We start from the raw sequence: 17,571 nt of genomic DNA, 5'->3' as shown, positions 1-17,571 counted from the left end.
TAGGGCTGAGCCCTGAGGAACACTGACTTTTAAAGGGATTGGGCAGAGGAAGAAGAGTGCACTAGGGCACTGAGCATGAGGTCCCAGAAAGGCAAAATACTGGGAATGGAAGTCAATACTTCCATGAATACTGTCATGGAAGTCAAAAGCAGAGAATCTTTGAGAGGAAGGAGTGGCCAGCTTTGTCTGGTAAGATAGGGTAGAAACATATCCCTTGGAGTTAAGGTCTTGTAGGCCATTGGTGACCTTGGCCAGAATCACTTCAGAAGAGTGGAAGGGGCAGAAGATAGGAGGAGTGAGAGATAAGGAAGGGGAGACAGACTACTCTTTCTAGAAGTTTGAAGGGGAGGAGATAAGTCAAAGGACATTTTGTTTTTGAGATAGGAGAGAGTTAAGCATGGTTTTTTTTTTTTTAACAACTTTATTGGGGTTAAGCATGTTTTAAATGCTGGTGAGAAAGAGCTAGTAGAGAGGGAGAAGTTGAGACAACAGGAGAGATCAGGCAGACCTGATAGAGTGACTCTCGGTGGAAGAGGGAAGCTTTGACCTTGGCGGGGAGGAGGGATGTTCTTCTCCCTCTTCTATCATCAGAAGGAAAGGGTGGTATGGGTTTTCAGTAACTAAATAAAGTGAGAGCATGCTTTCTCCTCTGCCTCTGTCAGAGTCTAGTGAGTACTACCAGACCAGATTCTTGGAGGCTGGCCATTGCAAGTCTTGCAGGCTCTGCCCTCAGATGTTTTTGGCCATGGGTCCTCACCTTCTTCCACAGTAGTTGCACAAGCCTGCACTTCTACCTGCAGAACTTGTGGCTCCTGGGTTTTACTGAAAGTCTTTTTAAATTTGGAGCATAAATTCTTGGCTACTTAGAGCTTCAATACTAGCCTCTTATATTGACAGTCTTGAAAATAATAGTTTCAGAATTAAAAGCAGAATTGACGCCAAGTTAGGAAAGAAATTAGAGTCCATTTCCTTCCTTTTCCTCTCCTTTGACTTAAAGGTAGCTTTTTGTTAGCATGTTCTATATATGAGTTTCTCATCATTGCTATGGTAATTAAACATAGTCAAAAGATTTTATTCAGCTGCAAAGAAATACACAAATAAAGAATTTGGGCCTTTCTCCAACCCTGGGCTTGTCGTGTTATTTAGTGTGGTGATGAAGTTCAGTTCTCCACGTTCCTTTTCTATCTTCCAGTAGGTTGCCAAATATATTCATTACATTTTTCCTATTTAAACTACATTGAGTTTCTAGAATTTAAATAATCTGTATAGAAGTGAGTCAGAATTAAAAAGGTAAGAATTTCAGGGCAAGACAGGCTTGCTTTTTTCCCTATTAAAATACCTTATTGCTAAAAGGGAGTGTTTTTCATTACTTCTTTTTGCACTAATGTATTCCACGAAGACTACCTTTAGGGTTTCTGCTCTTGTTCTCACCTTGCTCTCTTGGGTTCTAGCTCTTATTTTGTTGAGGTTTACAGTCTATCGTAATTCCCCGAGGGCTCAGGTGCATATAGATCAGAACTTTGATGGGAGTTTTCAGTTAGCTCAGGAGCTGGCACTGTGGACTCCCCTGCCTCCTCCTGCCCCAGCCCCGTAACCCAGTGCTGATTCCAGGCTGAAGTGATGGCACAGAGACTTCCTGTCACCCTTGTCCCTTGCTTTTTCTTGGTGATTGGCTTCCCCTCTCTCTCATGTCCTCTTTCTCATGTTTTTCCCTCTCTTGTGCCCTCCCATGGCAGGAAGCTGCTGACTCTGGGCTGATCCACATGGCTATACTCAAACAGGTTGGATTAGGAAGCCATATTGCCCAGTAGTTACAAGTAAGGGCCTGGAATCAGGAAAGTCCTGCAAATGTCATGGCTGTGTGACTTGGGAAACCACTCAGCCTCAATTTGCTCATCTGTAAAATGGGGATGCCAGTAATATATGGACCTCATAGGACTGTTAATGAGGATTAAATGGTAACATGAATGCGAGGGCTTAGCACCGCATCTGGCATACATTGTTAATCATCATTATTGTTGTCACTTTTGCTGTTGTTGTCAACATTATTTTACCAGTACTACCGCTCCTTTTACTCCTGCTACCACTACTCTTTGAAGGGCTGTTTAGTTCCCAAGGAGGCTGATGTGAGAGTTGATATGGGAATTGGATGCAGTAGGCAGAACTGATATGACAAAAAAGGAAATGTGCGCTATGCTTGGAAAGATGTAACCCTGAAGGACAGTGGTTGAATCCAGACATTGGAGTTCTGTTAGTACTGGGATCGGGTGAGTTTGTGGTGCTTTCTTCTTAAGGCGCTGCAGCCTAGGGACTAGTTAGGTGTCCTTACTTGGCATGGTCTTTCATGAGCTAAAGGCTCTGAGCCTTGTGGTTGACCAAGGCTAGGTATTTGCTTTGGCACTCTCTTGTCCCTGGGGATTTGTGGAGCCTTATGCAAAGCCTCAAAGGTAAAAGCCATTGTACAAAACCTAATCTAATATGGAGCACATCTCCTTCTGTTCTAGATGCATCTGAATGAAACATAATCAAAATACAATGCTCTGAATGTATTACGATGCTTAAACAGGCATTTTAGACTGCATTTGTAAAAATATTATCCCATAACATCTCCAATCAGTCCTGAATCCCTGTTTCTTCTCTTTTTTAGGAAGCATTTATTCGAAGCATTTTGTCAAAGCCTTTCAAAATCCCCATTCCAAATTATCAAGGTAAAAATGAAGACTTTTCTATTTCTTAAATTAGTCACGTGTGAATATGCCTGAATAGATTAAAACCTCTGCTTTTGTAAGTACAGCTTACCTTGGAATTAAAGATGCCAGTCCAGTGGTGACTATGTATGGGGTGACGTTCCCAGGGCCTGCGTAAAGTCTGTGTTTGACAGCTTCGGCAAAGGCTACCAAGACTAACTGCCCCTCATCTTCTTGGTGGGGATATGTCAGTGTTCAGGAAGCTCCTGGTGGGCCAGGGTGGCTGATGGACCCAGGCTATATTCAGTCCAAGTGAGTTCAGTAGCATTTCCTTTATGAGGCTGACTCTGTCAGAGGCCTAGGTTCTATAGGGTTTCCCCCTGCCTTATGTAGGGCATAGAAGTGTGCTAAAACTGGGGACTGAGAGGGAGGAGGCGAACTCTCAAGACCTCTCAGTCTTGAAAGGCCCCTTTAGGGTTTCAGACCTTTCCAGAATTGATTTGATCTAAGATGAACGAGACCTGGCCCCCCAGAAGTTTGTAGTTGAATGGGAGAAGTCATATGGAGAAAACTCTGATCTGAGGCAGACTGGGGTATTGGTCAGGCATAGGTGCCCAAACTGCTTTTGGAGAGGTTTTTGGGAGAGGGGGTCATATGGAAGCTTAGGAAAGTTTATGTGAAGGATAGGCATTTGAGCTGGGCCTGCTGGAGCTCCTTAACTTAGAGGCTTAGGTGACAAATTGTTGGTTTCTAGGTCCTCTGGGCTTTCGAGCATTGGGCCTCAAAAGGGCTGGGGTCCGCCGGGCCCTCCATGACCCTCTGGAAGAAGGTGCCTTGGTTCTGTACGAGCCTCCCTTGCTGAGCGCCCACGACCAGCTGAAGCTTGACAAGTATGTGCACTGGTATTTCTTGAGCAGTTCTGGTCCTATAAGTGCACAAACCTGGAGGGCAGAGAGCATTTTGGTGTGATTTCAGCTTGGGACCTGCATATGTTTTCAGAGTGCTGTCATGACTACTGTACCATCCAGAGTGAGTAGGTGGGGAAGGAGAGTGCCTGGGGAAGAACACGTGGACATGTCCATTTGGTGGGGTTTCCTCATCCATTCCTACTGGGCTCACTCAGGGGCACAGGGAAGGTTAAGGTGATGACATAGGGAACCCATCTCCATCTCCTAACTTTCTCACCCTGGAGAGGAATTTGCTATGGTTTGGTTGCACCAGGCCAAGGAGGTCCTCTGTTAGGCAGCTGCCTCTGAATCAACAGGACACAACTTTCTGAGGGTGTGGCCTTGCCCGTGGCTGAGCTCCGTGTTTTCTTTGTTGTGTTTTCTCAGGGAAAAACTCCCTGTCCATGTGGTCGTTGATCCTATTCTCAGTAAGGTCTTGAGGCCTCATCAGAGAGAGGTAAATGGGGGGTGGGGGGGTGAGTTTGGGCTAGGGTAGGGGCTGCACCTGAGGGGCTGTCATCCCTGGGGCAGCTGCAGTGTGGATGCCAAAGTGGGCTGAGTGCTGTTATTCCCCAGGGAGTGAAGTTCCTGTGGGAGTGTGTCACCAGTCGGCGCATCCCTGGTAGCCATGGCTGCATCATGGCTGATGAGATGGGCCTGGGCAAGACGCTGCAATGCATCACATTGATGTGGACGCTTTTGCGCCAGAGTCCAGAGTGCAAGCCAGAAATTGACAAGGCAGTGGTGGTGTCGCCCTCCAGCCTAGTGAAGAACTGGTACAATGAAGTTGGGAAATGGCTTGGAGGGAGGATCCAACCTCTAGCCATCGACGGAGGCTCTAAGGACGAGATAGACCAAAAGCTGGGTAGGAGCCTTAACAAACATGGCCGCACTCCTCCATACAACCTGCTCCTGTCTTAAGTATATCCTCACTGATGGCCAGGGTTGAGGGCAGGGAGGAGGGGTGACAGAAAGTAGAATTCCTGTGGAAAGAGTTGAAATAGTTATTTCCAGGCTAAATTAAAGAATCGTCAAACTGGCTTTTTCTTTATGATATTCTCAGATTTGTTCCCTTGACACCTTTTTTGTTGTAGAAGGATTTATGAACCAGCGTGGAGCCAGAGTGCCTTCTCCCATCCTCATCATTTCCTATGAGACTTTCCGCCTTCATGTCGGAGTCCTCCGGAGAGGGAGTGTTGGACTGGTCATATGTGATGAGGTACTTGACGCTCAGCTGTCTGGGTGGTAGGAGAAAGTCTGTCGATGTCTTCTCACTGAGAACTGCCATCCAAGGACTGTGCCAGTTACTGGGGGATGCAGAGGACAGAACATACTGCCTTGGAGGAGGCAAATGGGAGGGAGAGCCCATGGTACCAATTTGCCGAAAGAGGGGTTAAGCAGAGCTTGGAATGCCAAGGAGAGTGAGGTGCTGTGGGCTGATTGGTTTTGTTGCCTCTAGACAGTTTTCCTAGACCAAAGGACTTTGAAGGGTGGGAGGGATTTGGATGGGTGGAGAGACATGGTACAGTGTTTAGGGGAATAGGTTCTAGGGTCAGAGAGATCTTTGTTCAAATCCTGGCTCTGCCACTTATCAGAGTAAGTGGTAAGTTACTTAACCACCCAAGCCTCTTTTTCTGTGTCAATAAAATGGGTGATAATATCTGCCTTATGGGATTATTGTGAGCATTAAATGAAGGAAAGCTTTTATCACAGTGCCTGGTATGTCATAAGACCTTGGTACATGTCAGCTCTGGGTGTTTTTTTGTTTTTTGTTGTTGCTGTTTGTTTGTTTTTTTAATAATTCACCTTTAAAAATAATTATTTTAAATTCTGTTTTATTTTTTGGGTGTGCCACATGGCACATGGGATCTAGTTCCCTGACCAGGGATCGAACCCATGCCCACTGTAGTGGAAGCGCAGAGTCTTAACCACTGGACCGCCAGGGAAGTCTCTTATCTGTCTGTCTATCTATCTATCTCATGCAGGGCCTTTTATTTATTTATTTATATCATTCATTCATTCATTCATTTATTGGCTGCGTAGGATCTTCGTTGCTGTGCGTGGGCTTTCTCTAGCTGTGGTGAGTGGGGGCTACTCTTTGTTGCTGTGTGCAGGCTTCTACTTGCGGTGGCTTCTCTTGTTGAGCACAGGCTCTAGGCGTGCGGGCTTCAGTAGTTGCAGCACACGGGCTCAGTAGTTGTGGCTCGCGGGCTCTAGAGCACAGGCTCAGTAGTTGTGGCTCATGGGCTTAGTTGCTCCGTGGCACGTGGGATCTTCCCGGATCAGGGCTCGAACCTGTGTCCCCTGCATCGGCAGGCAGATTCTTAACCACTGTGCCACCAGGGAAGTCCCTTAATTTTTTTTTTTATGTACGTATGTACTTATTTATTTAATTTATTTATTCTTTTTGGCTGTGTCGGGTCTTGGTTGCAGCACGCAGAATCTTCATTGAGGCATGTGGGATCTTTCGTTGTGGCGTGTGGGCTTCTCTCTAATTGTGGCCTGCAGGTTTTCTCTCCTCTAGTTGTGGCATGAAGGTTCCAGAGTGCGTGGGCTATGTAGTTTGCGGCACGCAGGCTCTCTAGTTGAGGTGCGTGAGCTCAGTAGTAGTGGTGTGCGGGCCTATCTGCCCTGCGGCTTTTGGGAACCTAGTTGCCCGACCAAGAATCCAACGCGCGTCCCCTGCATTGGAAGGCGAATTCTTTACCACTGGACCACCAAGGCAGTCCCCTCAGCTTTGGTTTTTATTCTAGGCTGAGAGGACTCATGAACAGAAGCACGGAGATAGGAAAGTCCAGTGTGGATAGTCCATACACCTTGTGAGTCTGTGTTGACTCTCTGGGACTAAGGAAAATACGTCAGTTGTTACTCTCTGGCCTTTTCCAGCACTGTACATGAAGGGTGGTAGGGATGCAACTACTTGGAAAGGAGTGAGGGTGGCTGGGAGCTTCCCAGTATAAAGAATTTCCCACGTCTTTAGGGGACTTGGCTACCCTGAGCCTGCTGCCATTGTTTACATCTTGGGGAAAGTGAGGTCACTTTGCACCCCCCTGGGGCTTTAGTGGAGAGGTGGCTGAAAGACTTGGCCCCATCTGTCAACTGATTGGCAGGCTTGACTGTGCTCTGGGGACTATATAGATTACCCTGTATCTGAGGGTTTGGGGAGAGGACAGAGAAGAAAAGCTTACTTTGGGGTACCATGCTTGCTAGTAGTGAGCTGTTTCCCAGTTGAGCTTTTGTCCTTATGAAGAGTCTGGCATGTCTGCCAACTTCCAATACCCTGATGGGCCATTCCTTGGTAGGAGTAAGAGATTTAGCAGATTGAGATGGGGTATGCACGTGGCCACTGTCCAGGACCCTGGCATTTGCTTCATCACCATGGAGGGGGACAGTGCCAGGAGCCTGGTCTAGAGACCAGGGCATTGGGGAAGGGAAGGGAAGGCAGGCTGTTGAGCCCTTGAGGACTGGGCGGCATCTAGATTTTCTTCTGCTCTATAGTGTTTCGTTTCTTCCTCATTCTCTCCTGTTTTCTGAGCTGACTGGCATGAGGGACCAGGCTGCCTCTTGCCACACTGCAGGGTCCTGGCCCTCCCTTCTGCTCTTCTACCTTTTATTTATTTATGTTTTTTTTCTTTTTTTTCTACCTTTTATTTGTCAGCAGTGTGTTAATTGTCAGAGACCTGAGGAAGCCAAAGTCCTGAAAGATAGTCAGCCTACTCTAGAAGTTTGTCCTGTTTGGATCTGGGAAAGAGAAGGTTCTGCCCCAGCTTTCATGTTCCCAGCTTCCTCCCAGCTGATGCTTTTCTCTGGAACACAGAAATAATAACATAATAATAGCATAATAACTGTACAGAATCTTGATCCACATTGTAATCTGAGTTAGACAGGGCAAGTCAGAACACTTGGGATCAGCGTTGGCTTTGCCACTTGTAAGCATGACAGCAGATGAGACTGCTCTGAGACTATAGAGTAGATAGCACATGGTCTACCTGAAAGGGACATGATACAGATCAAGAAAGAGGATATAGGGAAGCATTTTGTAAGGTGTATGAACAGGGGAGGGATTGACGTCATCATCATCGTCATCATCTCAGTTTTGGAGATGAGGAGACTGAAGCTCAGAGAAGTGCTGGGACTTGAATCCAGGTCTGAGATTTTAAGTCCTGGCTCTTTCTTCTCTCTTAATGCCTTGGTTGTAACCAAAGCTTGGTGTAGGGAGAAGCTTGGCTTGGTTATGGAAGGACTCGTCCCTGTATGCCTTATCTGGACCCATGTATGTTCCTTTACAAGTGCTAGAACACAAAGCAAGTCAGATGCTGGGAAATGCAGTAAAAACAAGAATCTACTCATGGGGCTCATGTTTCAGAGAGACAAGTGGTGGTATTTAATCTTGGTGTCATTTTTTGCTTTTAAAAGGATAAACTGAGAATTCTGCCAGAACAGAAGTTTAGCAGCAGCTTATAAATAAGAACTCTGACAACTTTTCATCTGGCCAAACATTTGATTTGCTGAGATGCCAGCATTTGGGTTTTAAATCTGTGGCCGATGGTGGCAGGAGCCGGGTCTGGAGCCAGGAAGGTCCCATGGGAGCTGGGGTTGGCTTTCCCTTTCACAGAGACCCACAGGGGTAGTGCATCAGTTCAGTTCATTAATTGAGTTATTAAGTACCTGTTTTGTGTCAGGCCCTGGGGATCTCATGATTGCCAGCCATCAGGGAGCTTCAGTTTAGAGGGATCCAATTGTTTAGAGGGATCCAATGCATGCCCATTTCCCCAGGGCCTTTTGGGTAATTTCTTCACAAGTTTCAGGTCTTATTTCCCTCTTCAGCTCAGAAGTATCAGCCTCTTGTTTCAGGGCTGTTGCTTGGATCCTCCAGTCACTTTTAAGTTTCTTTGTTTAGGATGTCTTTAAAATTTTTTTTTAAAACAGATATAATTGACATACAATGTTTTCATTTTAGGTATACAACATCCAGTCATTTTTTTTTTTAATTAAAATTCTATGGGTGTCTGTCTATTTCTTCAATAGCAATGTTGCTTATTCATTCATTCTTCAGCAAGCATTCACTGAGCAGTGTTCTGTGTGGGGCTCTGTCCCGTGCACTGTTACAAAGGCAAATCTGACATGGTCTCTGCCTTTAAAAGTTCCTGCCTTGGTGAGGAGATAAAGTACAATCGAATGTGATTAGTGTATATAGCAGTAGATGAGAGGCAGAGTAGTATAGTGCCCGGACTTCAGAATCTCACACACCTGAGTTCAAATCTCAGTTCTGCTACTTGATACCATCATGATTTTGAATAACTGTGCACCTCTCTGAACCTCATTTTCTCTAAAAGGGTATTGTAATTTCCTCTCATCTGATTGTTATCTGGATTATAGAAGAGAATATAGGTAAAGTGCTTAGTATAGTGCCTGGCACATTAAAAGGATTCAGTGCACAGCTGTTATGTACAGACTGCCATAAGAGCCAGAGGTGAGAGACCCCAACAGCCTGGGGTCATTGAGGAAGGCTTTGCATAGGAGGTGACATTTGAGGAATTTGCCTGTGGAAGAGAATTGTGGGCAGAGGAATGGCATGGGCAAAGAGACCTAAGGAAATCCAGCATTAGGAGTGGTGAGTTATAGTTTCCTGGACTGTGACAAGCTGTGGAGAGTGTCACAGAAGTCAGCTGGGTCCTTTTTGAGAAGTACTAAGCTAACGAGCTTGGGCTTGATCCCACAGATGGGAGAGTCAGAGGAGGGTCTGTGTTTAATTGCACTGTGAAAGGCTGGCTTATTTGTTCATTCTTTCACTGGTGGTTGTGTTTTGCGTGCCCTGCCCAGTGTGGGGCTGAAAGGGACTGGGGGTAGAAAAGGCACAGGCCTTGCCCGTGTGATTCTTTGGGAGAGAGGAAAGTTGATAGGGTCCTTTACCATTTTGTTGAAAAAGGCTTAAAAGAGAAGTAACAGGTGTGTATTGGGGTGGGTGATATAGGGATAGGGGAAGAGATGCAAAGAGAGGCAGAGAGAGGCTCTTTCTTTAGATATCTGAGCTGGCTGGATTCTGTGGAAAGAGGAGAGGAGGAGCCTGGACCAAGTCCCCTTAGCACTGATAGCTTGGAGACTAATACAGAAGGCATCTGGCTCAGGAGGTTATAGGATGGTTGGGCTAGTGCAGGGGGAGGATTCCCTGAAAGCATGGGTCTCTAACATGTCTGAATGATCTCTGAAGAGGATAGGCAGGCTGCTATGGCTCTGGAGGTTGGGGCAGGGAAGAGGAGGGGAAGAAATAGAGAATCCATGCTTTATGGATATAGCATTGGTCTAGAAGCTGAAGGTCTGTCTCTTGAGCCTGGCATTTCTCCCCAAGAGAGTGGGTAAACTCTCGCTTTTGCTGCCCGCTGCCCAGTTCCCAAGGCCTCAGGACCTGTAATGCTCATGATTCCTCTTTGCTTGTCTATACAAGATTTTGCTACTATTAGGGAGGCCACATTGTGCCCATGCCTAAGTGAGAATTAATTTCCTTTCAGGGACACAGGCTCAAGAACTCTGAGAATCAGACTTACCAGGCCCTGGACAGCTTGAACACCAGCCGACGGGTCCTCATCTCCGGGACTCCCATCCAGAATGATCTCCTTGAGTATTTCAGCTTGGTACATTTTGTTAATTCGGGAATCCTGGGTAAGTATCTTGGCCTTGTCTGCTATACTGGAGAGGAGCCTTGCCTTAGCCTTGGGATTGTAACGCTAGCTGAGGAGAGAGAGGAGAGACCACTAGTTATATGTGGGTCACTAGGCACTCTTCTAGGAAGACTTCTCATGTCAAGGAGTAGCAAAGCCATTGGGAGACCTTGGCTCTGCTGAGCTACTCATCAAGGCCCACTCTGGTCTTTTTTTTCACTGCAGAGGTCGCAGGGGCTACGCAGGGCATTGTCTCTATGAGCTGGGGATGGAACTACTATCCCCAGGCATTTTTGCTCATCACATCCTAGCTGCCTCACAAGAGCTTTCGCCTCAGAGCAGACTCTGTATTGGGCAGTTTTGTTTTTAACCATTTTTTAGTGTGCAACTTAGTGTCATTAAGTACGTTCACATTGTTGTGCAACCATCATCACCAACCATCTCCAGAACTTTTTTCATCTTGCAAAAGTGAAACTCTACCCATTAAGCAGCAGCTCCCCATTTCCCACTCCCCCCAGCCCCTGGCAACCATAGCTTGGGCAGTTCTTGCACATAGATATCTGTGGAAGGGTTTATTAGTGCCCAGTTTTGAACTTTAAAGAATCATATAGCGTATTTTCCTTTGCATCTGGATTCTTTTGTTCGATATTATGTGTATGAGATTCACCCATGTTGTTGCCTATAGCAGTAGTTTTTCACTTTAGTATACTATTCCATTTCATGAATATACCAGAATTTATTAGTTCTACTGTTGATAGACAATTGAATTGTTTCCAGTTTTTTATTATTTTGAATAATGATCCTGTGAACATTCTTCTACATTTTTGTTTTTTTTTTTTTTTTTTTTGCGGTACGTGGGCCTCTCACTGTTGTGGCCTCTCCCGTTGCGGAGCGCAGGCTCTGGACACGCAGGCTCAGCGGCCATGGCTCACGGGCCTAGCTGCTCTGCGGCATGTGGGATCTTCCCAGACTGGGGCATGAACCCGCGTCCCCTGCATCGGCAGGCAGACTCTCAACCACTGTGCCACCAGGGAAGCCCTTGTACGTTTTTTTTACCTGAGCATAGTATGCGTTCCTCTGTCGTAAGAGTGGAATTGCTGGGTCATATGTTATGCGTGTGTTTAACCCTAGTAGATACTCCAGTTTTCCAGAGTGATTGTACTGGCAGTATATGAAAATTCCAGTATCTCTACATCAGGGGCCAGCAAATTTTTTCTTAAACGGGTAGATAGCCAAAAAAAAAAAGGCTAGATAGTTATTTTAGGCTCGTAGGCCATACTGTCTCTGTCACAGCTACTCAGCTCTGCTATTGCAGTAGGAAAGCAGCCATAAAATGTAAATGAATGAGCATGGATGTGTTCTAATAAAACTATTTATAGAAACAGGTGGCTGGCCCATGGCTATAGTATGCTGGCCTCTGTTTTATAGCATCACCAATATTTATCTTTAGAACACATTTTAAAAAAAATTTAGTCATTCCGGGTGGGTGTTTAGTGATATTTCATTGCATTTATTTAATGTTGAATAAAACTCAAACACCTTTGGGCCTTCCCTGGTGGTCCAGTGTTTAAGACTCTGCGCTCCCAGTGAGTGCAGGGGACCTGGTTTCGATCCCTGGTCAGGGAACTAGATCCCACACGTGTGCAGCAGCAAAGAGTCCACGTGCCGCAACTAAAGATCCTACACGTGGCAACGAAGATCCTGCATGCCACAGCTAAGATCCGGCGCAGCCAAATAAATAAATAATATTTAAAAAAAAAAAAGATTGTTTAAAAAAAAAGTTGAACACCTTTTAATATGTTCATTGGCCATTTGGAGATCCTCTTTTGTGAGGTACCTGACCTTTTAAATTCCTGGCCAAAACAAAACCCTATACTCATTAAACAGTTGCTCCCTATCCTCACTTACCACCAACCCCTATCAACTACCAGTCTGCTTTCTGTCTCTGTGGACTTGCCTATTGTGAATATTTTCTATAAATGGAATCATATAATATGGGACCTTTTGTGTTTGGCTTCTTATACTTAGCATAATGCTTTGAAGGTTCATCCATATTGTAGCAAGTATCAGTACAGATCTTCCTCAACTTATGATGGGGTTCTATGCCACTAAACCCATTGTAAGTTGAAAATATTTTAAGTCAAAAATGCATTTAAGGGACTTCCCTGGTGTTCCAGTGGTTAAGACTCCACGCTTCTACTGCAGGGGTGCAGGTTTGATCCTTTGTCGGGGAACTAAGATCCTGCATGCCGTGTGGCAGGGCATCCCAACCAAAAAAAAAATCATAAAATATAAAGTGGTATGCGGCATATAAAATAATTGTACACCTTGAAGGAAAAAAAGCATTTAGTGTCAAACATCATAACTTAGCCTAGCCTAACTGAAATGTGCTCAGAACACTTAAATTAGCCTACAGTGGGTAAAAGCATTTCACACAAATCCTATTTTATAATAAAGTGCTGAATATCTCATGTAATTTATTGAATACTGTACTGTAAGTGAAAAACAGAATAATTTTATGGGCATAGAATGGTTATAAGTATATCGGTTGTTAACCCTCATGATCACGTGGCTGACTGGGAGCTGTGGCTCACTGTTGCTGCCCAATATCAAGAGAGAGTATGGTATTTCATATTGCTAGCCTGGGGAAAGATGAAAATTAAAAATTTGAAGTATAGTTTCTACTGAATGCATATTGCTTCCACACAATCATAAAGTCGAAAATTCATAAGTCAAACCATCATAATAAGTTGAGGACTGTTTTTTGTTTGTTTTTTTGTTGTTGTTTTGGCCACGCTGCATGGCATGCGGGATTTTAGTTCCCCAACCTGTGCCCTCTGCAGTGGAAGCGTGGAGTCTTAACCACTGGACCACCAGGGAAGTCCCAGTTGAGGACTGTCTTGTACTTCATTGTACATGCTACTTCATCTCTTATAAGCAGTATATAGGTGGGCTATTAAGAAAAAAATGTCCAGTTTGACAATTGGATTATTTGGTCCATTTACATTTAATGTAATTAGTTATATATTTGGGTTTTGATCTACTTGCTATCTTATTATTTGGCCTTTCAAGTCCTTGCTGCTTTGGTAGCTCTCTGATCCATTCAAACAGAAATTGCCTATAATTTGTTCAGCTTTGTTGTTCTCAGTAAAAGGTTGGTCTGTGACAAAGTAGTCTGCTGTTACTAGCAGTGGGAAAGTCATTACTTTTCTATATTCCTTAATGCCTTTTCTCCTGTGCTTAGGAACTGCCCAGGAGTTCAAGAAGCATTTTGAATTGCCAATTTTGAAGGGTCGAGATGCAGCTGCCAGTGAGGAAGATAGGCATCTAGGAGAGGAGCGACTGCGGGAGCTCATCAGCATTGTGAATAGGTAATGGGGTGTGGGCTAGACAGTAGTACCTCCCTTTGGGTCCCCCCACATTAGGTCATCAGAATTGCCTCCTTAGCCATCCAAAGCCAATCCTTTGTGGCCTTGGCCTTGAGGTCTGGGATTCTCCTGAGAGAGTGGGATTGTGCCCTGACAGTAGTCACTGAATAAATGAAGGGGTCTTGCAGGCTGATTCCCTGCCTTCTCCCTGACCTTGGGCCCTGTGGTCTGGTTTGGTGCCGCTTAGCGTCCTGCTGAGGAAGCTTTTTTCTGTTGCTAGACCTCCTGAGCAAAATACCCCTTGGAGCATTGTTAGTACTTCAGAAGTTTCCTCTCAGTCTCACCCCTAAAGCACCAGGCGTCCCTTCCCACGTCCCATAGCTTTCTGTGACAGGTAGTAGATCTGAAGGATGGGTATGGCTCCCAAGCTGACAAGGCTCTCTCCAGGGGGGCCACATAGCTCAAGGGGCAGGTACATTCTGGAGTCCTCTGTTGTAGTTATGTGTACTTGATGATTTGCTTCCTGAAGAGTCTTGCTTTTGCCAACAGGCACCTCCCTCTCAGGTTAAGATGGCAGGAAGGAGAGTCAGTGTGCTCTTAGGAGCTGCTGCTTAGGTGCTTGATCCTGTCCTTCCTGGTCTGCCAGGTAGTATGGGCATACTTTCATTGAACCTTGGGCCGTGTGGCAGCAGGCATTTGAGCAAATGCAAGCAGAAACTCCCATTAGGGCTCAGTGGTTTACAGCTTACTTCCCCTGTCAGAGGACCAGGCTTAGTAGACCTCTGCCTTCTCTTGAAAGGCAGCTGACCTTTTGAAGGCAAAGAGAGAGTTGTCCGTCTGAGCTAGACTGTTTGAAAGGGTCTCTGTTCCCGTGACTGAGACCCTGGTATAGATATCTTTGCCATAGGGCTGATGGGTTTCTGACATTTGATACTACAAAAGAAAATCAGTCTTGGTCCTTTGGGTGGTAGCTTTTATTCTGGTATTAGCGTGGCAGTTTTATCAGCCCCTTGTCTTTTTATCTGGTTCTCCCAGGTGCCTGATACGGAGGACATCTGATATCCTTTCTAAATATCTGCCTGTGAAGATCGAGCAGGTGGTTTGTTGTAGGTACTAAACTCAACTGAGGGGTGTGGAGTGAGTGGGTAAAAGCTCAGTCCCTGAGGTATGGCTGGGCTCTCAGTGTGTCCTTAGAGGGCAGAAGTGTGGTCCAGCATTTCCTGCTGACCCAGCTCCTTTTTTTTTTCTTTTTCAGGCTGACACCCCTTCAGACTGAATTATACAAGAGGTTTTTGAGACAGGCCAAGCCAGCAGAAGAGTTGTGTGAGGGCAAGATGAGTGTGTCTTCCCTTTCTTCCATCACTTCACTAAAGAAACTATGTAATCGTGAGTTGGATCCGTGCGCTGGGGTCCTCTGTGAGAGTGAGCAAGGAAGGTAGTTCAACCACCTTCACTAAAACTTGTCCATAGTCCTCATAGAGGCCACATGTAATTCTGTGCCTCCACAAGGCATGAGCTCATGTATTGTGTACTCTAAACCAGACCTTTTGCTTTGGAAAATTTAGCTTATCCTTTGCCTGACCCATGCTTGATGCTTGGAATATATAGGACTGTGCGTGAGAGTGTGTGCACACACACACATGCATATAAAATATTGGACAGGGGGAAAAATAACAAACTTTTCCCTGTCTGGTATAGCTCGCCTCTTGTTGGGAGAACACAGAACACACTAGTGAGCAAAATTGTCCACTCATGATCCCAGGTGGCACTGACTGCACACTGGGATTTGGAAACAAGCAAATCTGGTGCTGAGGAAGGTCTGGGTAGGCTTCTAGAGGGCGTTCTAATGAGCATTGAAGTGGAAACTTCTGAAAGCAATGTAGCTGGCATTTTGGAGTTTTTTTCAGATCCAGCTCTAATCTATGACAAGTGTGTGGAGGAAGAGGATGGCTTTGAAGGTACCTTGGACATATTTCCCCCTGGGTATAGCTCCAAGGCTCTAGAGCCTCAGCTGTCAGGTGAGTCCTTTCCTACCAGTCTTTGGGCTCCTCTAGGAAGAGGGGTGGGAGGTTGTCTCTTTGTGCTAGATCTATTCTGTCTCACGGCAGGATATCAAGAGTAAGAATCCTGGGCCATTGGGATGGCCCATTGGGTGCTGATGGTTGTTGATCTCCCCAGGTAAGATGCTGGTCCTTGATTACATTCTGGCGGTGACCAGAAGTCGCAGCAGTGACAAAGTAGTGCTGGTGTCCAATTACACTCAGACATTGGACCTCTTTGAGAAACTCTGCCGGGCCCGAAGGTAGGGAAGAGCTGTCAAAGGGGTACCTCTCCTACTGTACCCCTAGGAAAAGTAGGTGTTCTGATTGGTGGATATGGACCAAGATGTGGATGCAGGAGGGACTTTCCAGAAGATGTCTGTTCCCTTATTGCTGCAATGGCCATAACTCCATCTCCAAGCAGAATAGTCCTTTGTCCTTCACATAACTCCACAGGACAGTCCTAGCCCTTAGCTCCCTGCTACTCCCTTTGGGAGTTTAGGGTTTCAGGCTGTATATGAACAGCCTTCAAGCATGGTTAGTTCAGTCTCTTCAGTAGCTCTGGCTCCAAGGGGGCTCTGCTTCCTTCATGATTTGATCTTTGGATTCCCCTTCAGGTACTTATATGTTCGCCTGGATGGCACAATGTCCATTAAGAAGCGAGCCAAGGTTGTGGAGCGCTTCAACAATCAGTCCGTAAGTGCACAGCTCCTGTCCCCACACCACTAATGCAATAACATCAGAACTAAGGGTTGACAGAGAATCTACAAAGGGGCTCGGCTTTAGGTCTCTCTTGACTTTTTTTTTCTGGTGGGTGTGGTAGGGTTAGGCTGATTGGTTGGTGATGACTGTACTGGGAACTGACCTTGTGGGCTGGTAAACTGGCTGGTAGGTAGGCAAACTGGTGGTCCTCACAATTGGTCTGCACATGAGAGAACAGTTGGCTGGGCTGAGCAAGATTCTTAGTTTGGGCTGTAAGTGGTTCTTTTTCTCCTTCTTCTCTTTCCAGAGTCCTGACTTTGTCTTCATGCTGAGCAGCAAAGCTGGGGGCTGTGGCCTCAATCTCATTGGGGCTAACCGACTGGTCATGTTTGACCCTGACTGGAACCCAGCCAATGATGAACAAGCCATGGCCCGGGTCTGGCGTGATGGTCAAAAGAAGACCTGCTATATCTATCGCCTGCTCTCTGTAAGGATGGTGATAATGGTCAGCGTAGGTGTGGGTCGTGGAATAAGACTTTCAGGACCACCTTGGGTTGTTTCTTATTGCCTCTCTTTGGCCCCTCTGCCCGTAACAGTGGCCAGGCTATGGGCTTAGCCTGGAGCTCTTTATTCTTCTTTTCTCTCCCTCTCTCACCACCCTGTTCCTCAGATCCTTCTTACTATGCCCTCTGGATGCCTGTGCAGTAGTTAACAAACTCCCCTGTGGCCTCATCCTTCTCACAGGACACTTGATTTCTCTTACACCTGATTTCGTCCGTGCCGCTTGCCTTGTAGTCTTTTCACACCCAGTGTCCCACGGGGCTAAGAAGTGGTATTGGCATTCTCCAAGTTCTCAGTGATCAGTCAGACCATCCATCCTATAGTACCTCTTTTGAAGCTCATGTTGTCTTGACTACCCTCTTTTCCTTGCTACAGTCATCTACCTTTTGCTGTTCACCTAATTCATCAATAACTTTGGATACCAGTTCAGTCTTCATTTCTTCCCCAAATCCAGCTATCATCCTGGCTGACTTCAAGGACCATGCAATTTTCCAGCACTCTGGCCTTCACGTTTCTTTGACTTCATCTCTAATGACCTCTTAAACTCCCCCTCATTTTTTTTTTTTAACTTTATTTTTTATTTATTTATTTTTGGCTGCCTTGGGTCT

The 17,571-nt window shown here is 45.8% G+C and overlaps 1 protein-coding gene across 5 annotated transcripts in view; it reads left to right on the top strand.

The window, feature by feature from the left end:
- RAD54L (RAD54 like) overlaps positions 1-17,571 on the top strand; it is a 31,892-nt gene that overhangs the window by 4,574 nt on the left and 9,747 nt on the right. For 4 of the 5 annotated variants that reach the window (XM_033416498.2, XM_033416497.2, XM_033416496.2 and 1 more), the window contains exons 4-16: positions 2,648-2,708; positions 3,442-3,577; positions 4,022-4,091; positions 4,211-4,499; positions 4,729-4,853; positions 10,144-10,294; positions 13,538-13,664; positions 14,697-14,771; positions 14,917-15,047; positions 15,569-15,679; positions 15,840-15,963; positions 16,318-16,396; positions 16,710-16,889. In XM_033416498.2, coding sequence (XP_033272389.1) covers positions 2,648-2,708; positions 3,442-3,577; positions 4,022-4,091; positions 4,211-4,499; positions 4,729-4,853; positions 10,144-10,294; positions 13,538-13,664; positions 14,697-14,771; positions 14,917-15,047; positions 15,569-15,679; positions 15,840-15,963; positions 16,318-16,396; positions 16,710-16,889 — 1,659 coding nt within the window. The remainder of the gene's footprint in view (positions 1-2,647; positions 2,709-3,441; positions 3,578-4,021; positions 4,092-4,210; positions 4,500-4,728; positions 4,854-10,143; positions 10,295-13,537; positions 13,665-14,696; positions 14,772-14,916; positions 15,048-15,568; positions 15,680-15,839; positions 15,964-16,317; positions 16,397-16,709; positions 16,890-17,571) is intronic. The other variant, XM_033416499.2, reaches the window with a different exon arrangement.

The sequence above is a fragment of the Orcinus orca genome, chromosome 1 (genome assembly GCF_937001465.1).
Source record: "Orcinus orca chromosome 1, mOrcOrc1.1, whole genome shotgun sequence".
In the NCBI taxonomy this organism is placed as follows: Eukaryota; Metazoa; Chordata; class Mammalia; order Artiodactyla; family Delphinidae; genus Orcinus; species Orcinus orca.
The sequence above is the reverse complement of the archived record's forward strand: the minus strand, read 5'-3'. Positions and strand labels throughout refer to the sequence as shown.